Source organism: Cotesia glomerata, linkage group LG1 (genome assembly GCF_020080835.1).
Source record: "Cotesia glomerata isolate CgM1 linkage group LG1, MPM_Cglom_v2.3, whole genome shotgun sequence".
NCBI classification, from domain to species: Eukaryota; Metazoa; Arthropoda; class Insecta; order Hymenoptera; family Braconidae; genus Cotesia; species Cotesia glomerata.
In genome coordinates, this window is record NC_058158.1 from 36,552,830 (window position 1) to 36,580,475 (window position 27,646).

Genomic DNA, 27,646 nt, shown 5'->3' on the forward strand with positions numbered 1-27,646 from the left:
GAATGATTTCGCAAATTTTTGGCAGCTAAAAGAACTAATTAATTAATTTGATTAAAAACATTTTCAAATATCGTTTTGGCACAATAGAAAACCATCTTTTTGATTAATCTAAGCTACTTACAATCATATACTGGTTAAACCAACTAAAGTTGAAATCACTTGCGGTGAATCAAGCTAATTCGGATATAAAGAAAGCGAAAGTTGAGAAAAAATAGGGCGTTTTTTTGCCCTCACAGTTTTATCGAGAGCTTCACAAGGCCAACGATCTCCGAACTACGTTCGGGGTAATGAGCCGTGCACCTCGTAACACACGAAATTTTCGCAGCCTATAACCCTCGGTCTTTGCTGTTATGTGTCGCTTATCGGGTTATCAATTTTGGAATGGCTCATCAGAGTGTCTTCCATTACCTAAGTATCACTTTTATTACTAGTTATTTTTATTCTTTAGCGAATGTAATAACCGTTCGTTATTAAAATAATTAAATTGTGAACATTGGAGTCAATTTCGGATATTATTGGAAATTCTTCAGCGGCGTGACTACAGGGAAAGAATATTGAAGTTTAATCAAAACTATTGGAATACTTTTGCTAATTTTTTTTTGTGTCCTGAATTAATAAGTCGTATTCACAGAATCACATCAACTGAATCTTCTTTTGCTATCATACTTTTCATTGTTATCTGTCGCAATTTTCAAAATTATATGCAGAAAAAAAAACAAGAAATAAAACGAAAAATTTATTCACAAGTCATACATATTAACTATTAAAACTACAATCGTCGCCTAAATCAATTGACACGGTTGTTGTTTCTGGGAGTAACTCCCTCGGGTAATTACGGAATATCTTAAGTTACATATACGTTCCGAGTGTGTGACATGCACATATTATCATTCCCTGTCAATATTACAGTGAATCACAAATTTACTTCTCAGACAGATCAATACCGCGTAAATCATTTATTTATTAATTTCTAAGTAAGTTTTAATTTGATAAATAAAAAAAAGCAAAAGAAAATTTTCAAAATTGCAAAGAAAGAGCTATAAGAATGCCAAAGTTTACTTTTTTAGATTTTTATTTTTTTGATCTGGAAAAATTTATCTGATAAAAATTTTTTAAAAAGAAATTAATCCATTATTGAAAAAAAATTTTGTCGTAACTAAAATCTTGAATACGCAGCTTTTAATTACGAAAATAAAATAATATTGGTTAATGCAACAAAATGGAATTTTTTACGGAAAGTCATGTAAATTTGTTGTTAAAATGAAATAATAAGTCAGTTTTTCGAGTCGAATTGGCAAAAAAATTTAACAACTTTTCGTGAGCATGGAAGTTATAAACTGAATTATCAAAATCACCTTGAGTTATCTGAAGTCGCAATAACCGAGTCATAGCTTATGTATGAAAATTAAAAAAAAAAATCATTTTAAACATTTTTCATTTTATTGCCAGTTCGTAAACTTCATATGCAACACACTGCGTCGGTCCTGATGTTACCTTCAATCCTGAAACGTCACCCTTCGTTTGTTACCGGGAAATCTAAGTACCATGAAAACCTCTATAACGTAATATATTTTTGTGTTACCTTGCTCCACATAGAAATATAAAATTCAAAATAGCAAATCACTGTTCTTAATTAAAACAAAGTCTCGAATTATCGCTCATGCAATACGAAATCGTGTTGTCAACATTTTTTATCAGCAATATTATAACTGCGAACGAGGCAATGCTGATCTTTTGAGTTGAAATTGATACATAAAGAGTCGCAAAACAATTCTCACCACAGTTATGTTCCAGCCACAACCAGCCAGCATGTCGTTCAACAAAAATCTGGTTATCCTATTCGTCACAGGAATTGGCACTTTATGTAAGTCAACTTTTATATAATTAATGTTAACTTATTTATAATCAATTGTCCATTAAATCGTGAAAATTTCGTCTATCGATTGAGCTGTCGACGGGTTAGCCTAAAACCGTTCTTTCATCTTATCACTAAGTATCTAGTTGCTAAAAGATAATACTTTCAATTAACAAATGCATCATTGTAATAATGTCTATTCGTTCAACAGGGAGTCCAGGTGGCCATACAAATAGATTTGTGTCTGCACTGATAGGAAAACAATCTTGATTCAAGAAATTTTTTTTCTTCAAAATTTGAACTCTTGAAACTAGATATAGATATATTTCTTTCAAGAATTTTTGTCTCTTGATTCAAGATAGGCGATAACATTGATTCAAGATGTTACCGACTTGTGTTAAGAATGGCTTTTTTTTTGAGTTATTAATTTACTTATTTCCAAGAAATAATTTTTTTTTGGTATAACAAATAAAGACTATTTAGTTTTTGAAATATACTTTGTTGAATTATTTTAAGTTTTTTAAACAATAATGTTATTTTGATTGAAAAACTTAAATGTATCGATTGAAGATAATATATCTCTTAAGCCAAGAAAATCTAAATCAAGACAAGAAATTCTTAAAGCAAAAAAATCATTTGTCTTCCAAAATAAATTCTTAGATCAAGAAAATATCTCTTGAGTCAACATAAATTTTCTATCAGTGTGCAATACCTGTTTTACCCGCAGATTTTGACACAAAACTATCAACACTTTAAGTTAATGATACTGCTGCAAATCTATCAGATTCTGAAATTGATGACATTTTGGTAAAACCATCAGATGCTGAAGCTAAAATAAATGTCACACAACTACCAAAAAATCAAGTTATTGATATCGTGAATAACCAATCAGAACTTCAAGTTATTGATGATGCGATCGAGAAGGCAACAAACTCTCAATCTACAGATGCTATTCGTCTTTTAACTGATAGCTTATTGGAAAAAAAATTCAATCTACCTGATCAAAACTTATAATATTTATGGGCCAATTACTGTTCAAACCAATAATACTATTAACTCCAGCCCATCAGATACCAAAATCGCATTTGGACCAACTTTTGTGCAACGAGGTAATTCGTATGGTACGATAAAACCAGAGAATTGTACTGATACAATAAAACTAGAAAATAGTACTGATACAATAAAACTAGAAAATAGTACTGATACAATAAAACCAGAGAATAGTACTGATACAATTAAACCAGAAAATATTTGTGAAGTCATTTAGTTATTTTATAGAAGCTTTAAACGAAAAGAATGTTGAAGCAGAATAACATCAAAGGCTAAAACAAATAGTATATTACACACCTAGGGAAGTAAAGTAAGAAATGTCTCAGATCACATGTAATGTTGGCCGAGGCGAAGCCGATGTCAACAAACATGTGATCTGAGGCATTCTTATTTACTTCCCGTGGAGTGTATACTATTTTTTTGCTCGACGAAGGCAGAAAGGGGCAACTTCGTATAGCGCAGCGGGCCGAAAGTTGACGCTTTCTGCCCGTCGAACAAAAAAATTTGTTTTAATAACTAAAGTCAGGAATACGCAGTGATTAGTTAAGACAAAATAATGATACTAGTTCATGCAATTTTTGAAATCAATAATAAAAAAATATTAAAGAAATGTGACTTTCTTAAATTCAGATTTTTTTTCTTTCATATAATGAAGCAAACTATTGAATAATTTTACTCTTAATTTTTTTGATAGATTCTTTACTTCTGACAGAGAATTTCAAATTAATTGGATTAAAATAGATTTTTCTGTGACCTATTGGGATTCATCGTATAATACCGATACAAACGCATAATTAATTTCTCTTTTATATGAAAAGCTAATTAAAAATGAACCATCCATATTATTTGAAAATCTGTAGCCTTGAATTTTCTTGCACAATAAAAGAACCGTATTTATCTGCCGATTAATATTTATCGATCGCAATAAAAAAATGAGTCAGTTTTTCTATTAAACTTGGTAAAGAATTTAACTACTTTTCGTGACATCTTATCTAGCCCCACTTTACCCTATTTATAATTTTACGTATCTATTATATTGGTTGAAGTATTGTAAGCCGTGAAGCTCAACAATTGCTAAATTTTCTAATTCCAATAAAATTAAATCTAGGACATTAAATAATTAATTTAATTATATAATTATAACGGATATCATTAAATGACTCATTAAATTTTAATTGATATATCATGCTCAGTGTGACATTATCGCTTAAATTGAGTCTTTAAATATAACTCTGGTGTTACTATAATATACCCGAGTTCTTAAAAGTTTTATTGAGAGTTTATGAGGCGCGACCGCGGTGGCAACCACTAGTGAAGGTAATTGAAATAAGAATAATGTCTACGACTGAAGCTCGAGTGTTATGACTGAGTGGCTGTGGGGAAATATTCTTTTAGGAATGAAAATTTCTTAAAAAAATGAGAGATTAAAGTGAAGACGTCGGGCCACAAGGGTGCCGTAACGGTGCATACCGTCGTCGCGACAGAATGAAATTAAATATGAGCCACGGTGGACCAAGAAGAACTAGTATAAGTGTATGGTAAGTGTACTTATAAGAGAACAGAGGCATTAAGTGGAACGACTAGAGGCCACGCCGAGATATTAATTCTTGCAATTTTAATGCAAACCCGGACGTAATACACAGTACGTTATTTCAATATTCTTTTCTCACTTGCATTATTCAAAATAATTTCACCGCAAAGTTCCTCTATTTTGTTCTGAAATAAAAATTAAAATAGGGAAAATTGAAATAATTTAGTTTTGCAGAGCGGGATCGATGTAATAATAATGGGTGTAACTTTTAACGATAGATGTAACGAGTTGTAATTTATGTATGATATTTTTTATTTATTACAAGTTATAAGAATAGTATGATATTGGGGGTGAAGTATTTGAGTGTAGTAGAGCAAAGAGAAATGGGTAATAATATAAACGGTTGTACAAAGTGAACGAAACATGTTTGAAATTGGCAATAACGAGACCATGGATAAAGTTTATACGTTCTGGTTAGTATTCAAATTGAATACTCATAATGCCCGTCAGGAGTTTCGAGGATCAAATTTTATACTTCCGAAATAGTTATAAATTGTTCACATATCGATGGGTAAGTCTATTTTTATTTCCTTTTTATGGGTATATAAAATTTTAAATGGTTTTTACTCACAGGGCTATTAGTTTGTAATAAAACTTGCAATGTAAATAAATAAATATATTTTTATTTTATCATTAATAATTATTTATTTACTTTTAAATTCTCAATTTAGAAATAAGTATTAATGTATCAACAGTATTAAATAGCTTAGTGGTTCCATCTATTTTTCTATTGTATTATTAATGTTATCATAGCAATATATTATTTTTAAAATTTTCCAAATTACGTGTATTCTGATTAAAAATATCGTAAAATTATTGAACCAAAATTTGTTCAATAATAATTCATTATTGAATTAAACTTTCTTTTAAATTTATTTGCATATTTTTTTATAAAAAATATAAAATTTTATGTATAGTACAGATAAATGTATCTTATATTGCATTTTTCTTATCCGTAGATTTTCAAAGGATGTGATAATATCAAAATAATTGTCCAAATTTGATTCAATAAAAAAGTTGAGTGACCAAATTTTGACCATAAAACAATATATAAATGATTGAATGTAAAAATGATTGAAAAAAAAAACATTAACTAGATGCTTGAGATTTAATAAACGAATGTCACGGATACAAATTTGTAAAACCAACAAACTATTTAAAGCTTCAAAAATTCAGTATAAAAAATTGACTATCGCCAAAAAATGTTTAAAAATCATTTTTAAAATGAAAATATGTCCGGTAAGAAATTTTCCTTATTCTTTTAATTATTAAGTTAATAATTTAATAAAAAATAGAGAATTGAGATTAAGGTTATAGAACGTCTGAGCAAAGCATAAATTTATCGAAGTAATCTGACGTAATCCGTAGGTAGTATTTACCTAAGCAAAGAAGGTCTTTACTGTGCACTATATAAGGGCAACCAGAGTTAGGATATTATTGTTTCTACCCTTTAATATTGTAGTTGAATAACGATTAAGGACTTGGAAGTTTGCTAGCTATTACCGTGCACAGCTATTCTATTGTCACTCTGAATGATATCTTTCCACGGATCGATTATGTCTATTAATATTTTACTATCCGAAGAAAAAGCAACCCAACATAACATAATATAATATTAATATACGATAATTTAGTACTTGATTACATGAGTTATTTTTGCCGATACTTGAAGAAAGGGCGTCGGATTGATTATTAATTATGGATGTAATGGGAGGAGTGTTTTAAGCTAGCATGATTCGAAAATAAAGATAATAGACTTGAAGGGAATCTGCGGTCGGCTGATATCGACACTGACATTGATTACCTCTCGATAATTAACGATGCAGCGCGGTAATAATTTCTCAATGTACGGAACCCGCGGGCGGTATGATGCGAGGAGACTCTGTACTATACTACTCTGTACTGAACCCAGTGTGTAATGAGAATGAGAATGAGTTACAAGTATGAAGAGTTGTTTTAATATTGAGATTTGTTGGGGATAGATTCCGACAAAGTTTATAGAGTATACATTATTATAATTATTGTTATTGTTGTTGTTGTTGTGTTGTTGCGAAGAGTCGAGAGTATGTAGACTCTGGTATTATGTTATAAGCACCAGTCAATAATTATTCGTCCGGGATTTACTCCCCGCGAGAATAAGGACTTGGAAGTAGTTGTTCCAGCAGTTTTCCCTCCTCTGGGATTTAAGACGGACTTAGGACTTGTTCCGGTCGCTGACCACTTTGCTTCCCATTAACCATTAACGGATTTCCCCCAAATAGGATTAGATATTAGCATCCGCCCAAAGAGCTAAGTACTAAGTGACTAAGTACCAGTATTTCAAAATTCATCTTAGTTACTGTCTACTGTCTACCATCCGCATTTCCGTCTTTGTTCTATTGTTTTCGTCTTTAATAAACTGGCATACATTGAAAAAATTTAAATAAAGAATATTTTCTTGTCTTAATTTAAGAAATCACTCATCTTGGAAGATTAATTATAATTTTAGTTAAAGACAAAAATTTTGAAGCCCATAACATCACTTTTGAATAGAACATTCTAATTGTTTGAAAAAAAAAATTGCACTTTTTGGAATTAATTGGAAAATTTTATATTATAAAAGAGATTTCATTTTTTGATTAGATCGTGGTAATTGTTTTTATCTTAAAAAACATGAAAGACTGAACAAATGAAAAGAAAAAAAAAAGTGTACCATATTATGATATTAAAATTTTTTTTTATATAATTTTGAAAAAATTTTATTTCACTTCCATCAATGATTTCGAGAAGATACGATGATTTTTAAATATTTTTATAATAACTTACATATTTTGCATTAAAAATAGGGTAATTAAAAAAAATGAATGTCGTTAATTTTTTGATTTTTTGTAATTAAAAAGAAAGCTTTCAATCAAAATCATAATAGTTATCGACCTTAAATACAAAGAATTCAATTCAGAAATTCAGAAATCAAGAACAAGCAAAATTTTTAAAGCGAGACAATTGATCTTCATTAAGGGGGTAGATGCACTTAGAATTTTTGAAAAATCGATTTTTTTTTCATTTTCTTCAAGTATGATGTTTTAAGAATATTCTCTGAAAATTTCAAGTCAATCCGATAAATAGTTTTCAAAATATTTAGTAATTACTGAAGCAACATTAAACCTCTCGAGATTCAGAACGAATAAATTTAGCGAACAGGCGTGCAAACGAGAATACCCGCGAGGGCAGAATGCTTCGAAGACAACACCAGCTAGATGTTTTAGAAGTTTCAAAATCTGAAGAAGCTCTATTATATGGTCCAGGTATTGATGATTCAATATTAATATCTAAATAATTCTATTAGGCTAAAAATTTTATGTGATAAACGAGTGTAAGCTAGTCGGACTAAATTTTTCTAGCAAAAATTTTTCAAAGTTTAATAACTCGATGAATATTGAATTTAACCAAATTTTGTAAAGAATACCTTTACTTTAAAAATTCTTAAAATATACGAAAATAAAAAATCAATTTAAAAAAATGAAATTTTTCAAAGAAATTATTTAAACAATTGGCTATAAACAATTAAATGTTCAAATTATCCGCAAAAAAATGTGATATTCGGATTCAACAGATAAAATTACGTAAAATTTAACTTTTTCCATTTAATTAGATACTTAACACCAAAATTAAACAAGATCTACTTTTAACAAACTTTAAACGCGTTTTTATCAAAACTGTGTTTTTCATTTAATTCAACACAATTAATGTTAAATTTACACATAAAAGTGTTAAATATTTAACACAAAATTTTTTGACGCAGTAACGCAAAATTTTTTACTGTGTACTATCGATATCATGAACGCACTTTTTGAATCAATAGACTTTTCGACCCTTCAGGAAAATAAAAACAGCTCTTTGGAGTTATTAAATAATGTGTACTCACAATATAAGTTAAAAAAAAATGTTATTGTGCATAGAGGAAAGCATGAAGGTAATCATAGTAGCTTTTAACTGATAAAACGTAATAAAGAGTTTTGTGAACGTTACATCTGCCCGTATTTAACCTCGTAGAGGCCAGCACGCGCACAAAATACATACAATACAAAATACATGCTCCTGTTTGAATTATCTCTATAAAAATATTAAGTGCTCTCTTATTACACATATAGAGCTTCAGATAATATAATTAAAGCAAACAAAAACCGTCCACCTACTTTCATATGTATACACATATACCCTTTACATTTTAATTCAATTCGATTTAATTAAACATACGATTTAATTTCTGTAGCGAACGACCGCCGAGTAAGAGGAAGGGGAAGGGGGAGGGAAAAAGGCTGACTCTTAAAAATATATATTAAACATGTTTTACGTCAAGTATCCGCGATTTAATGTGTTAGACTAATCTCGGAATTTTTGTTGGCACTAAAACCAATACAAGTTAAGCAAAAAGAGAAAAATGAAAGTTACGGAATAGCTTTTCGATATCGAGAGAGTAAGAGGTCGCGGCACCTTGTGCATCACCCAGTCCAGTCCAGTATCATACTATGGGCATCCTTGTTCGACTTAAACTCTCGCTGGGACTCTGGCTGAGGGGCTAAAGGCCGAAGGAGGAGGCTGAGACGAAAGATACCACCGAGAGCCTTTTCGCGTTTAAAGATAGCTCGCAGACAAAAAGAACTTCAATGCCCATATGCGAGTTATTGGCTGCTCAATAAAGCGGCCCTGCCACCCTGAAGAACCATTTTTTATTTTTTATTACTGTTTATAAAGAATCGAATCTTTAATAAAATTGTTTTATTGAATTTTTTTTTGTTGATGGCTGAGAAAGATTATTTTTAATTATTTTATTCTTACATTGTTAGAATTAGAGTTTTTTGTGTTAAATAATTGTGATGGATATTTTTCCTGTAAGGATTCTTCTGAGTTAAATTTTTAATGAAAAATTTACTTTTAATCGTCCTGACTCGTAAGTTAATAGAATTTGCGAAAATATTTTGTAGATGCTTTAATTTAATATTTATCGTTTTTAAATTGAAATTCAATAAAATTTTTCACACTGATAAAAAAATTAACTTGACTCAAGAGTCAAAATCTTGAATCAAGAATGCCATTTTGAAGAAAATGATTTTCTTGAGTCAAGAGAATAAATTCTTAAGTCAAGAAATTATTCTTGATTTAAGTAAATTTTTCTTGTCTCAAGAATTTATTATCTTGACTCAAGAAAATCATTTTTTTCAAAATGGTATTCTTGGTTCAAGATTTTGGCTCTTGAGTCAAGTTAATTTTTTTATCAGTGCATCTTTAAAATTTTATGAAATTACTTGCCTTGCAATTATGAATGCAAAATTTTAGTGAAAAATTAAGTATATTTTTTTGCAGTGTGAAAATTTATAAGAAAATCGTGAAAAATTCACCATCAGTTTAATGATTTAAAAATGACTTGATAAAATTCTGTATAAGATTTTGAAAATAATTCTCAATTACTCGACAAAAATATTTATACATATAAAATTAAAAAAATTAAAGAGAAAATGAAATCAAACCTTGTATCAAATATCATAATTGTTTTAGTAATGATAGAATAGAATTTATACGAACAAGTTGCTGAGGAAGTCGAAATAAAATCTCCGAAACTTTAAATATAAATCTAATAGAAACTATGAGAGACTTAAATCCACCAGGTCCTTCTGCCTACGAATTTAATAATTATATAATTAGCCACGGACACGAACAAAAAAATTAAAAACTAACCTCTAAAGATTTAATCGTAACTAAATCAACAAAAGACAGAAAGATAATAACGACAAGAAATAAATCCGTAGATATATCTGCATAAAATTTGCTCCCCTTTAATCACAATATCATTCAAAAATGAAAATTAAAAAGCTGTTGGCATATAACAAGGTTCTGCCACGACCTGCTAAGATCGTTATCGTTATTACGAGTGCGCTCTGTCCATCAAGACTACTCGAGCCATGAGCCATACCCCATGCGAGTCCGGAATTGTTTGCATACACACAAGATACATATATGTATGCAGCATGCAGTACACAAAATACATTATACTATATTATATAGACGTAGATATACAAAATAGAATGGCAAGACGCAATTTATGTAGCAAGGGCGTTGCAAGGAAGTGTATTGCGTGCGCCGGAAATGGCACGCGTTGTAAAATCCGAGGGACTTTACTTATTCCACAATTCTTTTTTATTTCTTGGTCTTATTCTTATAGCATAATATATTTCTCTATCGTTACTTAATTAAATTAAATGTAATTCTTACACTTTTTTGTAAAACACGGAGGTGGAATTTGAAGACCGAGTTCCTGAGTTGTATGCAGTATGCAGTATACGTGTCACTCGGGCTCGTGGTCCGTAATTAACTCAAACAATAATTTTAATTAAGCACCGGATATCTCGATCTTCACACTCGGGCAACACCGTCGACTCTTACACTCGATATAAATACGAAAGCTTGAATTAAGAAATAAATAACGATAGATGGAAGAAATAGAATAAAGAGCTATGAACTATTAACTATCGTACGTAGTACTCGAGAACTTAGAGCTGAGCGCAAACGAACCGGGAGGTGCAGACACGCAAATTCAACTCCTAAACATAACATATGTAATAATAATGATAATAATGTTAAAGCGAATGAGGAAATAAAAAATGTTATTCCGGTGGATAATTGTTTGAGAATAATATAATTGTGGATGGAGTTGAAATAATTCATACTCATTGAATCTTAAGTTAATGGCTGATGGTAATAGTCATGATAATGATAATAAATATACCTATGATTATTTATATTGTTGAGCTTCAGTGAGTGGTTTACTTTATTCTACTCTTTATTTGTTTCCTCTTCGCTTTGTGTGTTTATTTTTATTTATGCATAGCGTAGTATATAGGCGGTTTGTTTTAAACTCTACTCCCAGCCCGAGATTCGCGGTCGTAAATAACTGGCCGGTATAATAAGACATCACCGGAGGATGCCGCGCACCTACGCGCTGATACCATCTTTATAGGTTTGATAGTCGGAAGTTGTAATTATTTTTTTGTGATTTTAAAAAATTGGGAATTTGAAATTTGTGGAAAATTTTATGCAATTTATGTTGGAAAAATTTATTGTTATTGGAGAATTGAAAAGTTGAAGAATGAAAATCGTAAGGAGGAATGAGTTTTGGAATTAAAATTGAATTTATAAAGATTTGAGAAAAAATAATTTATATTTTAATGGATTTTTTAATTTATTCAATTAATTCTTATGTAAAAAATAGTAATTAGAATTTTGACCCAAAAAATGATAAAATTTTTTTTTTTAATTAAAAAATTGATTAAAAATTGTATTATGTAAAATTTAAATGATACCTAATTTGAATATTTACCGTCGTTGACAAATTCTGAAAAATTATGAAAACTACTTTTATAAGTAATATTAATTATAAAACAAAATTTTTTGAGTTGTATAATTATTTTTTTCTAAAAATTAATTTTGTAGTTCGCTATTTTTTAAGACCATGAAATTTTTTTTTCATTTGGATAAAATTGTTTTTTAGTATTTTTTATATAAAAAAAGTTTATTTTATTTACCAATTTTTCGCTAACAATTGAAAAATTTTCATTTTAGTTAAAATGTTTGTGACTTTTCTAAAAAAAACGTGAACGAAAGAAAATTTACTGTTAAAATAATCAGTGATTAGATAGAAATCAAATCCTTACTTATGATATCAGTTTGACAAAATTCTCACGGTGATTTTAATCCAAAACTAACAAGTACTTCTTATCACAACACCTGTTTTATTTGATTAGATTATCAATTTTGTTTTCCACAGCAAATAAAATCGTATGTATGTAAATCTTCATCGAGAAAGTTTATTAATTTTACAGTCACTGCCTATGCGCCATTGGTATATAATAATTAACAATTAACAATTAACAATTAATAATAAATAAGTGAATTGATAATTGAGCATTTGAAGAATAAGGTATGTAAGATTTAATAAAGAGAAAGTAGATGAAAATAATGAAATAATAAAAATGTTAATTAATTTATTATTGAGTGAAATATAAGAGTATTTATATTTATGTGTAGGCACAACTGCAGAACCGGCATAAATTAAAAGCAAATCCACCCAATCGTTTATCGCGGGTTTAATTAATTGTACGAGTAAAATAAATATACAAATGTAAATGTAAATGTAAATGTATGTATTTATGATTCGAAGGAGCAGTCAAATAAATTAGCTGAGATTTAAATGTCCGGTGTGGAGTATTTTAATTCATACTAATGCAGTGACAAATAATGGTAGTCTCTTATTTTATTTGTTTCATTTTGTTATGTTATTATTAAATTATACCTACACCAACATGTAACTCAATATGCATATATTTCTGTGCTGTTTATATTACAATGTAGTAAACGAAAGTCGTTAATGACACACTGGAGCTTGAAGCTTCACCAGAAAGGTAAAAATTGAAATGTTGTTTTTTATTGCCGGTAAATTATCGATTTTATTGGATGCGAGTATACTTTTTAAATAAAAGTAAACATTATTATCATTCAACGTGAATGTTGCCGGTGAAAGCTTTCATTATTTCAATATTTCCGCGTTTTACTCAAGTGATTACTCGTCAATATCATGATTAATTACTGAATTATTCGCTGTTTTAAAGGTCAGTTAATTTGATTATAATTAAAATGATATCGAGTGTGAGAAAGAGAAGAAAAAAAAATTGATTTTATTGAAGGTCAAAAAAATAATATTATTGAAATTTATAGCGGGAATTATTTTTAATTTTAGTTTTAAGGAAATTCTTAATTATTGATTGATTATCGAATTAATTGGAAGGATAATTTTAAAAAATTTGGAAATTAATGAAAATTAAAATCTAGGGTAATTTTGAAAAATACAGCAATTTTTTGTTTTTATAAAATCAATTTTAGGAGAAAATTTAAGATAAAAGAGCAATCGGATAACTATAATTTTTTTAAAAATATTTTATTATTAATAATTAAATCAAATTTATTTAAAAGTAATCCCTTTGTGGTTATTTAATGTCAAAATTGTTTAATCATCCAATTTACATTCTTTGTGTTAATTAGATCAAAATAATTAAATTATACTTTTTAGAACTTTTAATAATTCAGTCAAAATTTTTTTATACCATATTTTTCTAATTATTAAGTTACTTATTTTCCAAAAAATTAAACTAATTACTAACATCGGAAGTCAGTTAAACTTGCAAAAGTTAAAAAAAAAATGAATACTTTACACTATTCAAGCATGCGTGACAATTATACATCTGAAATTATACTTTATAATAAAAAACTAAAAAAATGATTGAGTAGAAAAGAATCTGAAAAAAAATAAAGACTAGTGAATAAAAATAAAATTTTCCGTGTTGTATCAGAATGTTGTGTCTGAATCGAAAACGTAACAACGTAACGCAACAAATCTCAGTCATTATATTTCAGAGATCCCAATGAGAACACGACGTACGCTGGTGAAGCCCCGGGGGCTTCTTTTATTGTTAAATAAATAATCAAGCGGTTGTTGTCCGTGTTAGCTATAATTTATTATCCACCCTCGACCAAACGAGCCACTCTCGAGCTGGAGTCTCCATCGGACCCCGGACTCTCTTCTCGTCTTAAATTTTCCCATCCTCCGCCTCTTCGCTTATTCTTCGCTTTCTTCTCATCGACCACTGCACATATACACAACTATCCTTGCTCTTTATTTTTACCTTTCTGCTGTTACCATCTCTGTCTTACAGACTAAGCTATAGAACCAACACTTTCTGGTATCGGTGCCTTATGCTAAGCTAAGCCGTTGGTTTCTTTAATTGACAATCCCGTATACGTTTCGTGCAAGAGCTAACTCAGTCGTGCTCACATACAAGAGGTGGGAACCAACAACGGCAACAACCACCGTCTTTTCTTCCACTAAAGATTCTCTCCACTCTCCACTCTCCAGTCTACAAAGGTCCAGCCAGCCACCAAGACATTGTATTGTTCTACCTATTTTTATTCCGCGATCGGCCACCGTGGAATCCACTGTGACACATACCTGCTCGATTTCGCCACATCCACCCAGCCAGCCTTTATTTTTACTACTTATCCTTATACTTATAACCCATGGAATTAACGAGGATAACGAGCCCTTTTCTCTGTACAATTATCCACAGTCTTGATAAAAAATCCGCTAAAAATTCATTCACAGCACTAGCCCGTGTAAGAAAGGTCTCATCATTTTTTTTTTCAAAAAAACTACACAAATAAAAATAACTTTAACCAACTACCCAAGGTAATCCTTTTAATAATTAAGCTACATTTTTTTGTAAATCATGCGCATGCATTATTATGAAAGTTGTTTGCGTTCCTAAAGATTCAAGGCATGTTCAGTTTTTTTTTATTAATTTCATGAACTAAAAAATATTTTAATCAGCACCATAAATACGCTAAGTTTGTTTTTGTTTTAACAAATAAAACTTTTCATTTTTTTAATTTTGAAAAATTACTCATTTTGCAATTATAAATTTAAAATTTATGTTAACAAATTAAATATAATTTTTTATAGTGTATAAATTTATAAAAAAATTTATTAATAGCAATAATTAATATAAATACTTTGAAAATATTAAAATTTTAACATAAAATTTAAAACTAATTTGGTGAAATAAAGTTTTTGCCAATTTTTAAATTTTTACAAAAATTTTTACTATACAAAATTTATGAACAAGTACAGTCCCAACTTTTTGAAATTTTTTCTACTTAAAAAAAAAATTAATTTAATATTAATGAAATCTGGAACGCAATATAATAAAAAATACTTAATTTATTATTAAAAAGATTACCTGTAAAAAAAATGAAGAAGCTCTTGAGTAACTCTCAGTAGCCACGACATTGTCGGACATGCAGCCGAATTGTCTGACAAAGCAGGAGCCTAACCACTAACCCGCATTTCAATCACCATGTAGCAACATTGGGACCGGGCGTACAGTTTTCATGCCATAAAAATATCCTCTACACTACATAACACTCAGACGTTTAACTCACACAACGTATGTTAAACACCCACCAATAAAACATATACCCACACACACTTGGATCCTACATTACGATACATCTTCCCAAAGTCTGAACCCTAGCAAGCACACAGACACAATTTGTTGCGGCGATTCGAAAAGCTTCTGAGTTATAAACCTGTAACCACGTGTCAAGTACAGTAGGGGAGAGGGGGAGGAAACCGTCAGCCGTTTTAAATCCAAAACATACACATATAATTATTTCATGCCTTAAGCGCGAAGGTATGTTCTAGTGTCGCCTAAAAATGAAAACTCGTTAATTAAAAAACTTAATAAATTATCTAAAATAAAATATATTTTGAAATTATCAAATTATTTAATTTGAATTTTTATCTGGACTATCTTCTGTTTATACCAACGCAGTGTTAGCCTAGAGTGGAGAGGTAATTAAATATATCTGCGTTCAAAGGCCCGTGCTACCTTAACGATTGTCTCTGGGTCAGAGGTCGCGCACGCACACGACGTGGAAATATAGCGCCGGAGGCTGAAAAAGAGGAAAAAAAGGGCAGTGAGCTCTCCTGATCTTTCAGTCCCCTTCTGCTCCTTATCCTTATCCTTACTCCTTGGACATGAGCTCTCCAATGCCATGGGAACTATTATGCTTATTAAGGTGGAAAGTAATAAATTATAGTCGGCTAATAATGGGAACCGCGAGCGTAATCGATGTATGCAAAGGAAGTTGTTTGTCTGCTCCGAAACGGCCTCCTCTCTCATGGACAAATCTGTTTTAATATTTACGTGTGTATTTATATTTATATTTATTTATTGTTATTATGCATATTCATAACCTCGTGGGTTATGTGTTAGATCCTCGTGTGTGTTGATCCCATATGCCCAACATATCACACAAGTTCTGCTCTTTTGTTCTTCAAGTTTTTTTACGACCCAGGCTAATTATTAATTACTCGGCTGTCTCATTTCAAAACTCTATACAGTATCAGAAAATTTTTAGACCTGTTTTTTGGTGTTGTTGCATTTTTTAATATTTGGAGTAAATAATGATGTTTTTTTTTTCTTATAAATGTTTTTGTTAATATATCTTCTTTGCTTTATTGGCAATTATCTATTTATTAAAAAGAGATCCGTACACTCAGAAGTTATTTATTTATTTATCATGCCTTTTTTAAAGCTAAGAGCATTCTGCTTAAATATGAGAAAATCTATAATTGATTCTGACAACAAAAAATTTCTTGTACGGCCATATATGTTTATATTTGTCCATATATGGCTTAATCTACTCATATCTGATTTAATGTAGCTCAACATATCCGAATATAACTTGACATGCCCATATGTAATTTTTTTATCTAAGTTAGTTTTTAAAATCTCCAACAGAGAGCGCATGATGGCTGAATCTTCTTCTTAGAAGAGAGTTATTGGTTTAAGGTATTTAAACTCTAAAACAGAGATCATTTTTTTGACTCGTTTAAGGAGCTTATATAACGTTGATTTTCAGCTTAATCAATTACTTGAATAACAAAAAATTATTATAAATAGATATGAATATATATTGTCCTATACGGAAAGGTCAAAAAAATTTTTATCAAGTTCTCAATATTTGTTTGACATATAACTATCCTTGACGTATTTTTTTACGTATGTTGACATAATCTGTTTAAAGATAGCAATAATTGTAAGACTAAAATTTACTTTTGCAATTTAATATTCAACATATTGCTGTCGGTAACACTTTATAAGCAATTATCTAATAAAATAAAAATAATAATATATTTTTGGTGACTCAATGAAATTTTTTATGATTTTTGAATATAAACTTTTCTTTTACAAAAAACAAAAATCTAAGAAGGATCAATTACTGTGTCTTGAAATGAGGCAGCCATATCATCAAACTTAACTCATATACAAATTGAGAAAAATAATTAGCAGAAGAATACAAGTTAAAAAATAATGAATTATTACCCCAATAATTTTTAAATAAATCTAAATCCGGTGTAAGTGATTGTAGATTGGATCAATAGTCGATTATTGAGAAGAGAGATATCGACGGCTGTCGGTTTTATACTCTCGTGGGCAGAGCAGAGTCGGAGCTGAGTGCAGAGTTGAGGCTGTAGGGCCTAGCTGGGGTTGCCCATAAATCAATCAGCGCACTTGAGTGCCGGGTTAATAAAAAGTAAAAGGAGTTTTAATAAGAAGGATACCTACCACCGGAGGGCCATCTTCGTATTATGAATACGCATATTATTTAAAGAAAACGTTCAGTAGGTGGACGGCCGGATGTTTATATCAATATTTCTGTTTGCTCGCCCGACACATTTATGCCCGTCCACAGACACAATAAAGACTTTTGCGTTGAGTGAAATACGATTAGATTTATAAATCATTAAATGTTAACTTTATACTACTCTTTACTTACATACATAAGTAGACACTCTCTATACTATGGTATGCTTTATGATCATTATTCTCATTTGTTATTTTTTGTAATGAAAAAAATACTACTTGATCAAAAAAAAAATATCCTGTTCAAAATTTCACTTTTGTTTTTATATATTTAGCTTGAATTAATTCTAGGAATACTAAATTTTGTGTATTAAAATTTTTTATAAAATTTCAGTAGATTTTCGTGTATAAAAAATAAAAAATTCAATTTTAAATAAGACTCAAAAAAGTTTTAAGAAAATTAAAAAAGACTGTTGCGACAAAATTTAAATTTTTTTTTAACAATACAGACGCGTTAAAAATTTCTAATAAAAAATCTTGGAAACACCAAAAGGATAAAATTCCGAAACTTCAATTGAACAAAAAAGCCAAGCTGAAATCTTTATCAAGAGGCTATTATTTCATTACTCCTATTGTTATTATTATCATCATTATTATTATTATAATTCTAAAGTATAAAAATCTGGGGTCTTATATTCTTACATTCATCTCCACCCTCAGTTACCGGGTACAATTTTAATTAACCCGGTACCTCTATGCGATCGCGATCGAATCGGGTGCACGATCTACAAGGAATCTACATAAGATCCTCCACTCGCGGCTACAACTCAATCCACAACTCTCTCCGTCCTCGTTCCTCCTCAGGGAGTTTGGCTGGAGAGTCCTCTTTGTTGGGCCGGGGCTCCTTAACTGGCGCTTCTGATTGCCTCCTCTGGCCAGTCTTTATACACATTTAGCGTCGTTTAATATAAGCCCGAGATCCGTGCTGTGGGTTATCTCCTTGAGGATCTGCGATACCGTCTATCTGGTGGGTATACACCATACCCCATACCCCATACAGTCTTACTTATTCGGATGCGGTCATATTGTCTCCGAACAAAGTTGTCCATATGCTGTTTGCTATATTCTACATGTTATAAGCCGTTGCTGCTTGGTCGTGGCTCGTCCTCGTTGTCGGCCCGGGTGGAGAGGAGGCCTAAAGATTAAGAACCAGAAACAAGTAACAGAGGTTTATGGCCCGAGGGAATTAAACGACGGTGTGCATCGAGACCACGTTCTGTTCTTCTGTTTTGTAAGACTCCTGGAGCCTCACTTGCTTCAGTCTTTCTTAATTGAGTCAAAAATATTTTTTAAATAGTGCAAATTTTTATCTCTGAATGATAATGTTTAAATTTTATCCTATAACGGTAATAATTATTTTTTTTAATTTCCAATATTTTATCAACATTTTGATACTCCTATACTAATAAAAGGATTTATTTGTATCGAAAAATATTGGTTAAAAATATTTGTTAATAGTTAACAAATCATATATTAGAGACCACTTTTTAGTATTAAGCAAATATTTCTTTGTATTTAAAATTATTTGTTTGTATTTAATAAAGCTGATATTCATTTATTAAATATTTTTAAATACTAAGAAATATTTGTTAAGGACTAAAAAGTGGTCTCTAATAAATGATTTGTTAAATATTAACAAATATTTTTAACCCGTCAGCACTCACGTTATGAGCATTTTGCTCACGCTACAACATCCGACTTATAGAGCGGCGCTGTAGTGCAAGTCAGACTACTATATATATATAGAAATACTATATATAATAATCCAATATATATAATGATCAAAATTTTTTTGGATCAAAAATTTTTTGAAATTAACCATTTAATTTATGAATGTTTCGACAAAATAAAAAAAAAAAAAAAAAAAAAAAAAAAACATTAATACGTTCTTATTATAATATGAGAAAAAATGAACAATTTTTTTTTTAAATAGAATAAAAATTATTCTAATCAATTTGACCAATTCTTCAGACAAGAAAATATATTCTTGATAATTCTTAATAAAAATATTTTTTTGTCTCAGTGTAAACGTTAGAGTGCGTTGTAATAAATCAAAAAGTGAAGATTTTAAACAAAGACTACTCAACACAAATAATCAGATAGTTAAGGATAAATACTGATGGAAATATTTTTAGTTGTTATCGATTTTAATCTTAAAAACCGGAGATTGTGTAGAGATAGATTCTTACTCTTTTTTACCAAGTTAAATTTTTGCCACAAATGATGTCGATGTTCAGATAAGTGTTTAAATAATAATCCGAGGGTTTATTAACATAAAATATGTGTGTAATCTTTTAACGATAATAATAATGATAATGAATGATGGATGGTGGATGGTGGATAGATTTAGTGGCTAAACATATTACGTAATACGATATTGCGGGAGATAAAAATGAAAGGAAATAAAAGAAGGAATAGAATAGATAGAAAGAAAAATTCAAATAATGGGAGTGCAGTCGCGGACAGGAAGCTCGCGCTAAGGATCAGACCGCAATACTATCACGGGGGGTCCAGGAAACAAATAACGTTGATAACATGAGGCTGTCTGTGTCAATCAAGTCTTACGGGATAACATAATACCTTTACTTGAGGAGTCGCCCGGTTATTATGTGGGTTATGCTCTTGCTCTTTACTTGCTTTACTCGTGTTTTATGTTATGTATTGTGTGTATGGCGGGTTGCTGTGGACATTACTGAGCTGGCATGTGCGTAAAAGGGCTGTGGGCTGTGGGCTGTCGACTATGTGCAAGTAACTCGATAGCCGAGTATGTAAAACCATCTGGTGTAAAAGGAGCTGCCTCGCTCGAGTATTTAATCGCTCCGATTTTTTTATTCACTTCTAATCTTGGGCTGAATTTGTTTTTAGCTAATCACATCAATCCAAAACAATTTTTTTGTTTGTTGGATTTTTTAATTAAAATTAGATAAATTATCTAGTTTCAATTTTTTTATATTAAAAAATTTTTGTATTCTTAGAATGATAATTTTTTCAAGTTAAAAAATTGATGAAAAATATTAAACACATGTGACAAAAGAATTAAATTCTATATTCATTTCAATTTATTAGAGAATTTTTTTCTAAAAAATTTGGCAAATTTGCTAAGATTTTTAAAGATTAAAAAAAAATATTCGTATAAAGTTTTAGATTTTTTTTTAAATTTAATAATTGAAAAAAATGTTAGAACGTTATATTGTTAATTTTGGTTCGAATCATTCATTAATTTTTTATTGAATTAATTTTTTAAGCATAAAATACCCTTTTAAAAACTTTAATTTCATGCAATAATTGGTAATTAAATTATTTTAATCAATAAGTCATATACTCAAGCAAAAGAAAATGTTCGTCGGAATATCATTTGAAAAATTTCATTATTATAAGCAGTGACAAAAAAAAAACAGTTGCTATTGCTTGAGCACACAAACTCATATCTCATAGTTATATTGTTTACAATTTATTTTTATTATCAACTTTATATCATTTATATCAATAATCATCAATATTATTATTATATATATATATATATTTAAATTTAATATTATAAGAATTAAATAATTATGATATATCAGAGCTGTAGAGTCTGACAGACTTTTACAAATATAACATAACGATACAATAGTCAAAAAAGTAAGAAAAAACACCTAACGCCTTACATGCGTATGTTGCTAATATTTAGTGACTATGGCAACATTTATATTGTCTACTTATATTAATATCATTATCATTATCATCATCATCATCATCCACTTCTAGCATTATCATTATTTAATGTATGTTATTTATAATAATAATTATAAAATATTAATTTCGTTATCGATCTTGAGTATCACTAAAATACGCCGTGACCTTTTTGTTAATTATTATTGTTATTGTTATTAAATATATATTATAAAATATTGTGTCTGTAAATCATTAGTGTCGTAAATATATGACATTACATGCATTGTTCATTATCGGTTGATCGGAAGATAAAGTACAATGTTAAACAAGATCGATATCGAGAGAAAATATATCGTTTACAACATTTTAAATCTTATCTTTAAAATCACTTAAATAACCGGAAGATTCTTATATTTTATCATCCTCATCATCATCATCATTATTAATATTATTATTATTATCGTTATTGTTTTTTTTTTGCAGTATTTTAATTTAAATATCATTGTATTTTAATTGATGTCAGGGTGGACTAAAAAAATAATTTTTTTATTGTATCAAAAGTTACTCCTAAGTCTAAGAAAATTTTTTTTCAATTGATATTTCAATTTTTAAGGATATCAATATTCGATTTTTGAATTCTCAGGACATGCAAAAAAATTTTCTGATGACTTTTTTTTTAACAAAAAGTGAAATTTTTTTCGAAAAAAATTAAAAAAAAAAATTCTTCTTTTAAATTTGTTTTTATATTAATAAAATAATAAAAATTAGTGTGTTAGGGGTTTAAAATCTTTGTAAAAAATACAAGACAATTTTTCAAAAATTTACATGACATATGAGTATTTTGAAAAAAATGTAAAAATTTTCATTAAAGACACATTTTTCCATGTGAAAAAGAAAAATTAATAATTCTATTGGAAGAAAAAAAATTTATGTCATTTAAATAAAAAAAAATTTGAAGTTTGATGAGAACATAAAATAAAAATATCAATTAATTTTTAAAACTCAAGAGTAACTTTCAAGATGATAAGTGTCAGAAAAAAAATAATCTTCAAAATCACCCTGCTAATTTCAATGTATTTAAATACCGTCGTTATTTGAATGGCTCTCAACGTGATATCATTAATCATAACCGAGATCAATAAAATAATTTCATAAAATAAAACTCCCGTAATTACTGTCATGCGCAATTAATTTTAATGACGACAAAACTTGAAAATGTAAAGATTAAAAAAAAATAATGAACAAATAAACATTTTAAATATTATTTTTTAATTGTTAAGGTGTTGTTTGTATATATATTGTTAGAATAATGAACACGAATCTAGAATATAGAATATAATACAATATATTTATATAGATATATAGATATATGTAATTATGAGAGAGACTAAAAGTAACGGCTAGAATCTTACAACAGGTTAAAGATCACCCGTAACACAATCTCTATTTATCGATGATTTACGGCATTGCGATACTATCGATCGACCTCTCGTTCACTTGGATTACACGACACTTTTGTTAAATAATAAAATAATTTGTCATTGTTATAAAGTGCTGTCCTCAGGTATAGTTATAGTTATACGTTTATAAGCTATAAGTTATAACATAAATAATGATTGTATGAACAAATAAAAGATTAAATGACAAACGAGAGATCGATCGAGATCGGGGGATCCTCCGCTGGTTATTCAATCGGGAGTAGAGTAGTAGCAATAGTATAGTAATATAGTAATAATAATAAATAAATTAGTGTCTCTTAATGTGATTTTGAGACAGTTGGTAGATAATGAAATTGTGGAGAGCGCCCTCAAGTGTCTTAAGAAAGCCCTGCCACTGACCTTTCTCGTAGTTTATTTGTCGCTCCTGCTGGCGTGCATTGTCCGCGGCGACCTTCAGCAGGCCCTGGATATTCCTCAGGAGGGTTTCCGTGCTCGAAACCGAGGGGTCTTGCGCCCCTTGCGACACTGCTACCGCTGCAGAGGCTATTTGGGAGTAGTTCAACGCCTGGGGAGGACTCTCTGAACCTGGGGGTGGCAGCGGAAGATTTTCTGGGACATCTGAGAGATCTAGAACAGTTTTATTTATTTATAATTATTAAAAATTAAGTACCTTAAATTGTTTTTTATTATTTTTAATCCAATCTTAAAATTATTTATTAAGACTAGCAATCGGCAATCATAAGCAGGTAAAACAAATTGTTAAATTTAGTGTTTTAAAAATTTTAGATTAATAATCTTGAATATGGTAAAAAGTTTTACACTGAAAAAAAAAAAAATTCTTGACTGGAGTGTAAATTTTTTTGACTCAAGAAAATATTAAGGAAGGTTCAAAAAATTTCTTGAATGAAGTCAAAATTTCTTAAGGCAAGAAAATTTTTTCTTGCTCCAAAATAACTTTCGTTTTCCTTAAAATTTTCTTGGCGCAAGAAATTTTTTTTTTTTTTTTGTGTGTAAAAATACATTTTATTGTACAAAGCTAATTCGTACATCTACTTCGCTGGATGTATTAAAAGATTGAATTCTATTGAAGTCTAACATAAATTAAAATTTATTTTTTTGCAGATGAAGAAATTAAGAAAAAAGATCAGAAAACTTGAACAAAAATTCTTTAATCTGCAGATGAGCACATTAAATAAGAACAAAAATTTGTTCATTAATTTTTACGTATAAATCTAAACAAAAATCACAAAAAAATCCTGGAATTTCCGAATCCACCCTCAAAATTCAAAATTCTTCTTATGATTTAATTGAATATCTATTAAAGATAAAAATAACTACCTAGGATTTATATCAACAGGTGAATTTCGTGCTGAGCAACATTTTAAAAATATCAAAATGCGTAGTATATGTATGTTAGACATATTAAAGGATTAATAAATCGGGCGGGTGTAAACGGGCAACAAGGTTGAGCCTTTTGAGAGCCGTAGGACCCAAGACTTATGCAAGGTGCGTGTCTGGGAGTCGTAACCCCGGGATTCGCTTGTAACCCTTCACTTCACCAGGGAACCTGATTTAGCGTCAACGGAATCCTCAGCTCCTTTTCCCTGGCAGCCGATCTTTAGGACATTTTTAAGACAACGAATGGCCCAATATAATAACAAAACAAAAAATTAAAGGACGGAGGATTAATACCAGATAAAAAAATAAATAAATAAACAAATAAAAATAAACAGACCTGAGACGATTAGTAAGAGTGTGCGGGTGGCGAGCGACACCGCGAAATAAAGGAACAAAAGGTAAAAAAGCCGAGAGCCAGTGTCTTATGGTTATTGCCGGTGAGTGCTAGTGGACAAGATGTCTGCGTGGGTTCTCAATCTCAACTCTTTTAGTCTGGAGTCTCCATTCGGGAGAGAGAAACCCTCACCTTATGGCAATGCACTAAGTGACCGCAACTTAACCGAGAATTTTATTAGACGCAGCTTATATCGGTCTCTCGAGCCGGATACTAAGGACTGAGACCGAGAAGAGGGAGTTGAGTCGCCCGTGTGCTTTATGGTCAATGATATGTGTATTTATTGTATCGTCTTTTAATTATCAGCGTGCGCACCTACAACGAAACGGCATTCTGTAACTTATTGCCTTGGTGAGCGTGCCTCAAGATCGGTCAGGATTTAATGCTCGGAACTCTTAGCGTTAGCCTCTACCCGGGCAGCCGGCACCCTTTTGATACCCGGGTTGGGTTGAAGCTTTATCTTTTACGGGAAACCATTACAATTATCGGATAAAAAAACAAACCCATTTAATCCAAAGTTCCTTTTTTTATTTGTACTTTTCTTTATATTTATTATGTTTGCATTGTTGCCGAGAATCCAGAAACTTTGAATGTTTAAACTTCTCCTGGTTTCTTGTAGTGGCATTATCGTGAGCCAGTCGGTGAGGAATCGGCAAATCAGAATTCAATTCCGAGAAAAGAGAGATGAGGGAGAAGAGTAGGAGTTGGAGTAGGAGGCAAGAAGAGAATTCAGGGACGGTAGAGGAGATGCCCAGGACTAAGTCTCATTAAATCAGAACGGCATTCCACGGGTGTGTACACTCCCACGGACATTCGATGGGGTTCTACTTCGATCACCATAGGTAGGATGTACCGGTGCATACAACATGCTGCGAGACACGAGCTAAGATCGCCCCTCCCGGGTATGCTAAAACACGCATCGGACTTTACTACTGGACCAGCTTCTCGTACCTTCATATGTGTAGATCAACACCGTCCAGGGATAAAGTATACTTAGTTCATTAGATGCAAGATGAAAATGTGAGAAAATTTTTTATGCAGACTGGATCATAGCTACGTTCCATTTTTAATTGATTGTTATTCAAAATAAATATTAAAATAGTGCTAAATAGCCGGATATTTTTTTTTTTTTGAGTCTTCTGTGAAAATATATTAGTTTAGTATGTTTAATCAAACATCAATCCTATGAAAAATTTTTTGGGGCTCATTCAGAATTTTTAAAACTTTTCAAATAGTGTACATAGAATGTCTTCCAGGAACTTTTGAATATGAATAGTAAACTTGAAATTTTTTGCTATCAACTTGATAGATATCAGTAAAAGTCAGAAAAATTATTATTATTACTACTGTATTTCAATTAATAAATATTTAATGGAAGTATTTTTAAAAGTGATAAATATAAATAAAAATTTTTTGGCGATTTTTAAAACTTTAAAAATTTTGAGTGATTCCTAAATAATTTTTAATCGAGCTAATTTTTGGAGAGATCTTTGAAAATTTGATAAACTAACATTTCACAAAAGACTTGAAAATAAAAAAGAAAATCATTTTGAAGAGTTTCAAGGTCTTGAATCAAGAAGAAAAATTTTTTACCTAAAAAGTTTTTCTTGGCTTAAATAAATTTAACGTGATTCAAATTTTGTCAATTTTCAAAGAATATTTATTTTATTATACATTGAGAAAAAATCTCAACTGCAGTTATAGTGATCAAAAAATAAAAACTATCCCAAATCAGTCATACAATATTTAGTTATAAATTAAAATCGGAATGTTAAGAGCCGGTCACTTGGAAATCAACTAATTATTCACCAATGTATCTTATCACCTCCTTACCGTAACACCCTAACAAAAATACCGTCTCGGGTTTGATTAGTGTTTAAAAAATAAAAAAGAGTGATTAATTATCCGGGATTCCGGACAGTGATGAACGACGGGCAGTGTTATAATGCGGCCGAGGATTTAAAATAAAGAAAGAAACCGAGAGTGAGATTGCCCGAGTAGGGCAATTAGCAAAGAGAAGTGGCAGTCTTTTATCGATGGTAGAACGTCCGTCACAGAGTAACAGCAAGAGCAAGAGCAAGAGTAAGGTAAGAGTGGATACGGCCGCATCCCATCAAATACATTTGCTTAAAAAGTGTTCAACACATCGATCTCTTTTCAAGCATCATCATCAACATCTGCAGCCCAAAACTTCTCTTCCCTTTTTCTTTTTCTCAGCTGACTACTTATAGCCATAAAAATAATTATATCGATTTGGCTGGGGCTGGTGACCAGGTTCACCCACATCCCACATCTCATATTAACATCAGTGTAAAATGCGAGTCCTCGGAGTAAAACGACTGGCAGGTCAAACCCGCTCATCGATCATCGCTGCCAAACGAGCATCCTTATTTTCGAGCAGTGTTAGTTAGCGCTCGCTCTTCGGCTTGGGCTTCATATTCCGAGCAAATAAAAGGTTATATATATATTATATATTATATTATGTTGTATGATATTGTGTATAATATCTGGTAGGATGTATCATGGCTCACCTGCCAGTCTGTCAATTCGCCCGGACCCAATTAACGCTGATGCTCGTGACAACTTTAACTTTAAATCATTCAAATCAAATCTTCGACTTTTGATTTTTGTCATTTTTTTTACAAACAACTTTTATGAATATTATAATGTCAAATTGAACTTTAGAATTCAAGTATGACGTAAAATTGTCCGTAGGTGTTAAAGATTTGATTATTGATAAACTATTACTTATATTTTTATTCACTTTTTGAAAGAAAGAAATTTTTGTTTTAAAAATTTGACTCAATTATTGAATTTAGCGATCAAATATGTTTCAATTATTGAAAAATGTTTCTTGATTTGAATAAATTTTGCTAGATTTAAAAATTTATCGTCTTGATTTATGACGATAACACTCTTCAAAATGATTTTCTTGATTCACGAATTTTTCTCTTAAATCAAGATAAT

At 30.2% G+C, this 27,646-nt stretch overlaps 1 protein-coding gene across 6 annotated transcripts in view; it reads right to left on the reverse strand.

The window, feature by feature from the left end:
• The window catches only part of LOC123273099 (dachshund homolog 2), a 230,557-nt gene that overhangs the window by 60,368 nt on the left and 142,543 nt on the right, over positions 1–27,646 (reverse strand). For all 6 annotated transcript variants that reach the window (XM_044740336.1, XM_044740345.1, XM_044740331.1 and 3 more), the window contains one exon: positions 23,287–23,514. In XM_044740336.1, coding sequence (XP_044596271.1) covers positions 23,287–23,514 — 228 coding nt within the window. The remainder of the gene's footprint in view (positions 1–23,286; positions 23,515–27,646) is intronic.